Raw genomic sequence first — 9,177 nt, 5'->3', positions numbered from 1 at the left:
CTAAACCTTTTCATTCAATGACCTGACAATGAATCATCACGTTATGCATGATGATAAGTTGTATATAAAATAAAATGCTTACTTAAGGACACCGGTTACCTAGTGTTTGAACACTTGCTGACATGTCACATGCTACATTGTTTACTACCATTCTAACCACTGATCCACTTTCTATTGATAAAGACACTACTGTAAAAGGAGTTTTCATATCTTTGCAGAATCCATACAATCTAAATTACGCCTTGCCTGGCCAAACTCTTTCAACTATGTCTATCGACTTCTACTTTTTCTTCTTGCTGGAAGTTTGCCTACATTCTGCCTGTTCCTAAAAAGGGTGACCTTTCTAATCCCTCAAACTACCATCCTATAGCTTTAATCTCTTACTTGCCTAAAGTTTCTGAATCAATCCTCGATAGGAAGATTCCCAAACATCTGTCACTTCACAATCTCCTATCTGATCACCAGTATGGCTTCCGTAAAGGCTGCTCTACTGATGTTCTTTTGGTTTTCCTTACTGAGTCTTGGTCATGCTCTTTTAGAGGGTTCGGTGAAACTTTTGCTGTTGCATCAGACATATCAAAAGCTTTTTATAGTGTCTGGCACAAAGCTCTGATTTGAAAACTGCCCTTCTACAATTTCTATCTTTTTCTCTGCAACTTTATCTTAAGTTTCCTTTCTGACCATTCTATTGCTGCTGTGGTAGACAGCCACTGTTCTTTTCCTAAATCTATTAACAGTGGTATTCCTCAGGGTTTTGTACTGTCACCCACTCTCTTTCTATTATTCATTAATGATTTTAACCAGACTTCTTGCCCTATCCACTCCTACACTGATGATACCACCCTACACTTTTCCACGTCCTTTTAGAGACGACCAACCTTTCAAGAGTCAACAGATCACGTAGGGATGCCACAAAATGCCTGATTTCTGATCTTTCTAAGATTTCTGATTGGGGGAGAGAAAACTTAGTAGTGTTTAATGCCTCAAAAACTCAATTCCTCCATCCATCAACTCATCACAAACTTCCATACAAGTATCCCCTCTTCTTCAGTGACACTCAGGTGTCCCCATCTTTATTGAATATCCTTGGTCTGTCCTTTACTCATAATCTAAACTGGAAACTTAAACAGCTTCTATGAAATTAGGTGTTATGATGTGTCTCTGTCAGATTTTATTGTCCCTCTAACTGCCAGCTCTGTACAAGGACATTATCTGTCCTTGTTTGGTGTATTCTTCACATGTTTAGGGGGATTCCATTCGCATAATTTTATTAGATAGATGGAATCAAAAGCTTTTCGTCTCATCAATCCCCCTCCTCTGACAGACTGTCTTCAGCCTCTTTCTCACCGCTGGAATGTTGCATCCCTTGTTATCTTTTATCGCTATTTTCATGCTAAGTGCTCTACTGATCTTACTAACTCCATACCTGTCCCAGTCCTGTGGCCTTACTATGCAAGGTTTTCTTCCTCTCACCACTATTCTGTCAAACTCTCTAATCCAAGAGTTAACCAGTACTCTCAATCATTGATACCTTTCTTGGGTAAACTTTGGAACTCCCTGCTTACTTCTATATTTCCATTTTTGTACAACTTGAATTCTTTTAAGGAGGTTTCAAGACATTTGTCCCAGACTTTTGGCTAACTCTACTAACATTTTAGGGAACTGGCAATCAAGTGGGCCTTTTTTGATATATTTTTTGTTGCCCTTGGTCAGTTTTCCTCTTCCATAAAAAGAAAAAAAAATAACACTACTGCTGATGCTACTACTCTTTTTAAATTAATCTACCTACCTAGCTATAGTGTAAACAGATCGGAGCCATTTCATCCCAGTTGTCCTACTTCCTGCATTTTTATTTAATTTCTTTTTAGGTTGCCCTATTTTTGCAGTGGTAGATGTCCTTTTATCTAGATCAGTGTTTCCCAACCTTTTCGCAGCGATTACCCAAAAATACAATTTCACAATCATCCATTACCCCAATGAACAAATACTCGTAATATAGGAAAAAAAGTAACTGTATTTCATACTTCAAAAACAGACAAAATAGAAACTATGCAACACAATAATGCAAATCTATAATACGAAAAGAAGTAATTTTAGTTCATACATAGAAAGCAGAAAAAATTAATAGAAATCTTCATTGAAATTATATGAAAATGTAAACTGATTGCCTCATCCCATTACCCCAAAAATATGGGGTCATTACCCCACTGGGGTAATTTACCCCTAGGTTGGGAACCACTGATCTAGATTAATGAATAGGGGTTTTCCTCATAGCTTGTGCATGTTGACAACTTTCTAGTATCAAAATAAATTCTACTCATCTCCTTTGTTGATGTCTGCATTTGTCAACCTTACTTATATATCTAAACCAGCAGGAATTTAACATACTATACAACTGACCTCTGATCTTTATATATTTTTTAATGCTACGTGGAAAACTTTACAATGTTTAATGCCTCAAAAATTCTATATTCTCCATCCCTCTCTTCTTCACAAAACACAAACGCTAATACGTACTATGTAGGGATCTTGTCCGTCTTTGTAATGGGTACAGCTCTCATAGATGAGCAGCATAAACTCATATGGTTCTATTAAGCTACATCTAATAAATAGCCTTTCATCCTTTCAACTTCTGCAGCCTCCAATGCTCAATTCACTGAAGTAATGCTGCATTTTTTATCAACCTATCGTTATTTTCTTTGTTGCCCTTCTTAATTTGCTAATGGCAATACTACTAACTTTTTTATTATTTGAACTCTTTCAAGTGATGAAACTGCCTGACTTTAAAAAAAAAGACTCTCTACTATAGTTATTTTTGAGAGTAGTATAATGACTTTTTCAACTGTTTCTGACGTAATTTACAAATCAAGTATGTATTAACAATGAAAGGGCGAGAATAATTAGTGTTGGCAAAAACATCTTGCCTTTGATAACCATCTGGTGTTTCAATTAGTGTTGAGAAAGAGCCCATGATCAAGAATATTTTCAACTTGGCCCATACAAAGTAGGATTAATGGATTATTACTTTATAACTTTAGGGTAATTAAAATATCACAAAGTTTTGAGATAGTGTTGTATTTACAATACGGGGTTAGAGAAGGGAGGGTCTCAGAGGTTGTGCCATGGCACCTCTGAAGCTGCAGGTATTAAGGTCTGCTGAGAATGGATTGTAGTTGTGGTGCCATTGAAATCAGACTTAAAACTGTTAGTGGTAGCTACAGATATATTGAGCAAACAAATGGTTTGCAGTAACAGCAAGAACAATCACTTTATCTCTTCTGTAGCTGTGATGTTAAATTTGAAGTTTCACATTTAAAACCTTCAAACCTCAGTGTTCATCTGTATTGGGAAAAAAAACATTTATTCAGTCTTTATTGTCATTAAATAATATTCTCTCTATAAAACATTATTAAGAATTTGTACAAACATCTCCAGTTAATGGTAATTATATATACTGGAAAATTAGCTTTCATAATCAAGTCCAGCATGCTACCATCTCTGCATGAGGCTTTAAAGTCTGCTTGTTTAGGTGAAATATACACCTGGAAAAAAATAAATAACCCATCCTGTAATCATGAGATAGTAGCACTGATTTAAGGCCATGAGGGACTGCCACCCAGAGCCCATGAAGAGTATTTTTGCAGCAAAGTACTGAGAGGTCACTGTCTAGAAACTGAAACTGGCTGGGTGATAGAATTGAAATAGTAATGATAGTCAACTTAACTATGTACTGGATGCTGTTAAAAGATACATTTTTAAAAAGACACAGGAAGTAATAATGATTCAATCTTTTCCCCAAATTTATGTTAAGCTGCAGACTTCCTCTTACTGCTTCCTGGGCTACAGTGACAGAATGGTATGGATCTGGACATGAAAAAAGTTAAGGGGAGAAATAATAATTCTGCAATAATGAAAGGTCTAAAGGAATATGGAAACCTTCCTAGGACATACAAAAATCACACCAACAAGTCAACATGGGTTCCCTGCCCATATTTTGACAAAAGGCTTAACTGTTAGTCATTTTGAAATATAAACATATTTAAAGTTTAGTCATAGTGTCATGAACTAAACCTGTTACACAAGATTTATATACTCGTAATGAATATGTAATAAATAATTATACTGTACATTGCACAATCCTTGTGCTATATGATTACAGGAAACAATTAAGTATCTAATGTAATAAGCTCTCAATGCATTATTACACCATATATTTACACACTCCAGTACATACAAACACAATGAAGAGCTTAAAGTATGACAATTATATAAGATAAAAAATGGCACCATAACTACACCACACAGAACCTTTATCAGGATACAGATAAATAGGTTATTGACAAAATATGTTAACAATAATTTGTAAAACGCACTTGTAACAACATGATAACCATTTTCTGTCAGTGTTACATCACCTTCAAAACCACAGTATAATGTGTATAGAGTCTTGATACATACCCATTGCCAAGAGCAGCAATTTAACACTTGTTCTGATACAGTCAGCACTTACGTTCTTAGTCATCAGCATTGGCAGAAAAGCTACAAAATATTTTTAGTCATCTTGTGAGAACTACAACATTGTTTAAATATTTATCAGAAAACTTCCACTGCAAGAAATCAACCAAATTTCCCTATGGGTGCACCCCAAAAAACCTTAGTAGGGGGAAAGAACATGAAAACCAAAACTGTATATGCTGGCCTTAAACATGTGAAGAATCTCCATTGCATCATGGGATTTTTTGTGACATCTAATGCTCTGGCAGAAAGCTGTATACAACATCTCAGGATTGTATCATATTAGTTTTCTTCAGGGATATAACATTAAAAAACTATTACTCCATTTATGCTGACAGTCAAGAGTTAGCATAACAGAAGTTATTCATTCACAACTTGAGGAAGTAATGTACACAGTGTACATCGGCAAACATCACATTACTTTATACATAGCCAACAGTTTACCTTATTCCACACACCTGATCATTTTCCACTAAACAACGAGTAAGTTTCTTTACTTCACTTGCTAAAATAGCCAAGATGACCATTTCATTCAGACAAGGCAGCATCTGACTGAAACATTTGGTTCAAAAGTTCTCATTCAGAGCCACATCTTGATCCTGTGTGGTCACCAGCACACAAGACACAAGGCAGTGTGACTGAATCACTCTTATGAGTGACCTAAGTACTAGTCCTACATGTGGTATGAGATTACATCATTCACAATGTTAACAGTCGCAAGTGTTGTCTACACCACAGAACCTGTTTTTTAAATTTTAATATCCATCAAACCTAATATTTCTCGAAGACTAAGGAATTAGAAAATATATATATGTATGGTATGATTAATGAGGAAAGTGTCATGTTTCAACAAAAACTTTTTATGGGATCTAACAGTATCTGTGGATCTAATGAGACATTGATAACAAGGATTTTGTTTTCAACATATGAAAGAAAAAGATAACTTCTTTGTAGGGTTGACTTCAGGAAAGATACATTATGCAAGGGTAACAGCTACTTAACAAATGCATACAGAATTTTTCCTTAATTTAACAACAGAAAACTTTCATAGTTATGACTGCACCTAACTAAACTTAACCTAAGCAGCTTTTTGGTACCCATAATTGGTTCAGATTAGACTGGTCCAGCTTAGTTTTCTTATTCATGATATAAATTCTTTTGATCATATCATTACTACTGATCAGTAAAGAAATGACTTCATAATTTGCCACAAGAAAACAATCAGCCAGCAACTAAACATGAATCTAATAAATGTTCAGAAATAATTACATAAAAAACAATAAAATTCTGCATTAATTTGTTCTAGCAACTTAATAAACAATAAGTTAACATAAGTATGAAATCAATGGCATGATTTTATAAAGAAATTCCTGTGTACAGGGTTTTCAATCAGATACTAGATTTTATGAGCATGACTTCAATTTCATGTTATAGACTGAAATATTGTTAATCTTTGAAATTAATTAAATTGTTAGAACTGTTCTTTAATATATATATATATATATATATATATATATATATATATATATATATATATATATATATATATATATATATATATATATATATATATATATATATCCAGTGAAAATAACCTTGTTATAAAGATGAGCATTTTAATTACACAACCAAATTTTCTTAGGGCTTTTGTAAGACATATGTGACTAGTAAATTTATCATATGATGGAATGCAAATATTCAGCCAAGGCTTTCAAAGACAGGAAAATAGCACTTATATGAAATAATAAACTGTGAATTGAAAGCCATAAACATGATCATCTTTTTAATAGAGACAAGTATTGCCTTACATGCTGCTGTTTCTGTAATCACACAGGTTTAATAATGATATCTTATATGAAGTTACACTGTATGTCTACCTGGTATTACTCAGCAAGTGACTACTATACCCCTATTGTCAAATACACATTTTTCACGTTGCAATAAAATGCATAAAACTTTAAAATACAATTAAATGTTTCACTTTTGCAGGATCCATCATTTCAAAATACAACAGATGACTAAAAAATCATACAAAGCAACTATAGTCAACGAGGCCCAAGACACACCTGAGTCATCACATAACGAGTTTTTACTGCACTCTAGGATCCTCAGCTTATCTGTAACAGACATAGCTATCTGGATTTGAAAGATTAAAGGCTGTGTCAATATAATGTTTCCAAGCATATAGTAGAAACAGATTCTCTCAATAAGATAGAGTATTTCTTTCATGCAACAAAATATCTACGTGCTAGATGCTCAAACTGACCCCACAAGGGGAGTCTCCTAACCTTATAACTTTTCCTTGCAGGTCACCCAAATCTTAGGGCCAGAGTGGTGGTGGATCAGATCTTTGACCCGAGCATACACTTCCTCTGGAGTATCTCCAGCTACAATTGCTGTAAAGTATTCGCCAAAATCTCCTTCAACCTTCAATGCACGTTCATATGTTTTCCTGGCTTGTTCCTCTGTCATCCGTTTGTTCCACTCCCTATGGACAAGAGAAAAATTGAAAAAAAGTTATTAATTCAAGATATTACTTAGCTAGGTAAGCACAACATGCCTATATCATTCTAGAAAAGTATTGCTTTTTTCACTTGCTTTATGATGTGAATGAAACAAGCACAAACATTTTATGTAAATTAAAAGAAATCCAACACAAGAATAACATGACATAGGTTTCATAGTAAAGAGCTTGAGAATCTATTCCTAACAATTCATAAGACTTTATCAATAGGAAAACAGTAAAGGAAAATATTGTAATGATGGATTTATGAATGAGATCTACTGTTGCAATGCTAATTGTCATAAGCCTCATGATTTTTACACTTAGCTAATGACATAATATGCATTATGAAGGGAACTGATAACACTTTCCTACTGTGTTGATAGCTGTGATAATTGACTAAAGCAATTTTTAGCCATAAGTCTCAGGGAAGGGACCTTTACTTATGATGACTACACTGGAGCTACATACAGCCACCTGGATGACATCAAATACTCCTAATTCTTTTTTCTTGTTGCATGTGTTCAACATTTAGATGGATCTCAAGTAATTACTAAATAGGATCTCCATAATATAATGCTTAAGTAAATTATAATACTTACATGATTTGTTCAGCAGACCTTGGTTTGATGAAAATTGCAATAGGGTACAGTTGTGCTACTTGCAGTCTCTTGATAGCATTGCCACTGACATCCAGTATGCAATGCTTTCCCTAAGGAGGAAAATACAATTTGTAAAGAAACATATGTATCCAACTGATAACTTATGTAAAATGATTTACAGGTAAACCCTTCTGCAATGAATATGAAGCACTGCAACTACTATTTTGGTATTCTTTGTGCATCAATGGAAAATTACTGTAGCAATTAAGAACACCTTCCCATCTGACAACTCCATATAAATGTTTTTTCTACTTTCATCATTATCTCTGCCAAAGCCATCCACTTACACTAAAACACTTCCATATAAGTAATACTTGGAATAAAGAAATAGATAAATAAAAGAATAAAGGAAAAGAACAAAGTTATCTGTACCTTTTCAGCTACTTCTTTCACAGATGCAACAGATGTTCCATAGAGGTTGTCATTATACTGGCCAGCCTCAATAAATAGATGGTTTTGGATATCCCTTTCCATTTGTTCCCTTGAGGCTACAAAATGGTAATCCCGCCCATCGACTTCATATTCCCTTCGTGGTCGAGTTGTATCTGGAAAATTACTTTGATCAGAAATGTGATGTTTGCCTTTCTATATCCTCTGAATATTTAAAGCTTCATAATGTTTCTGAAGACCTTAGCAAAAGAGAGAGAGAGAGAGAGAGAGAGAGAGAGAGAGAGAGAGAGAGAGAGAGAGAGAGAGAGAGAGAGAGAGAGAGAGAGAGAGAGAGAGAGAGAGAGAGAGAGAGAGAGAGAGAGAGAGAAAATAAATGAAAAAAATATTACATAACTATGCAGTGTTATAACTATTTAATCACAGCTTTCAATTCACCACCTTAACTGTTGGGTTATTTCTTGCTTTATCTATAATATCTTATTAACATTATCTAAAAACTCATTTTTCAGTAGCAAGCAATAAATGCTATGGAATATGCAATTTTCTAATAAGGATCCTGCAAAAGTTCAAACTCTTACGAGGGACACAACTGCCAAACTTCTCCGGGAATTCTGATATGAGGTCATCATTGATCCGGTCTTTGAGAGGTCCCAGCAGCACCACTGGCCGTGTGTAAGAGATCTTGATTTGTTGCACTCCCTCGTAACTCAGGATGATGTAGTCATCTCCTCCTGTAAGTGAAATGTGCAAATCAATCTGTGTCATCAATGTCATACATTTGTCTCCCATACTAAACATGGTAGTGAGTGACAAGTATGCAGGTCAGTGATAAGGCATTTAATAATACATAATCTCTACTTCGACCTTAATAGCTACTTCAGTCTGACTGGTAAGATGCTCAAGCTGTGTTGTTATAGGTTTAATCCTCAACTGCTTCCTCTTCTTTAACCAGTTGGAATATGTGGTTTTCAATGTAGTAGGAATGAGTTTAGCTTTCTTGTGAAGATTATGGGGTGATCATTGTGGTTCGGTGAATGAGATGTGAACTTTGACTGCTAATTTTTTTTTTTGTTTCAACTCTTCAGATATACTGTTCTAAAATATAAG

The 9,177-nt window shown here is 34.6% G+C and overlaps 1 protein-coding gene across 7 annotated transcripts in view; it reads right to left on the bottom strand.

Annotated features, from left to right (window-relative positions):
- Window positions 1-3,058: 3,058 nt before the first annotated feature.
- Window positions 3,059-9,177, bottom strand: part of LOC123503556 (disks large 1 tumor suppressor protein-like) — a 610,283-nt gene continuing 604,164 nt past the window's right edge. For 6 of the 7 annotated variants that reach the window (XM_045253421.1, XM_045253416.1, XM_045253419.1 and 3 more), the window contains 4 exons: window positions 8,649-8,801; window positions 8,053-8,225; window positions 7,621-7,730; window positions 3,059-7,003 (listed from right to left, as the gene is read on the bottom strand). In XM_045253421.1, coding sequence (XP_045109356.1) covers window positions 6,805-7,003; window positions 7,621-7,730; window positions 8,053-8,225; window positions 8,649-8,801 — 635 coding nt within the window. In that variant the 3' untranslated portion in view covers window positions 3,059-6,804. The remainder of the gene's footprint in view (window positions 7,004-7,620; window positions 7,731-8,052; window positions 8,226-8,648; window positions 8,802-9,177) is intronic. The other variant, XM_045253417.1, reaches the window with a different exon arrangement.

The sequence above is a fragment of the Portunus trituberculatus genome, chromosome 14 (assembly GCF_017591435.1).
Source record: "Portunus trituberculatus isolate SZX2019 chromosome 14, ASM1759143v1, whole genome shotgun sequence".
Classification (NCBI taxonomy): Eukaryota; Metazoa; Arthropoda; class Malacostraca; order Decapoda; family Portunidae; genus Portunus; species Portunus trituberculatus.
The sequence above is the reverse complement of the archived record's forward strand: the minus strand, read 5'-3'. Positions and strand labels throughout refer to the sequence as shown.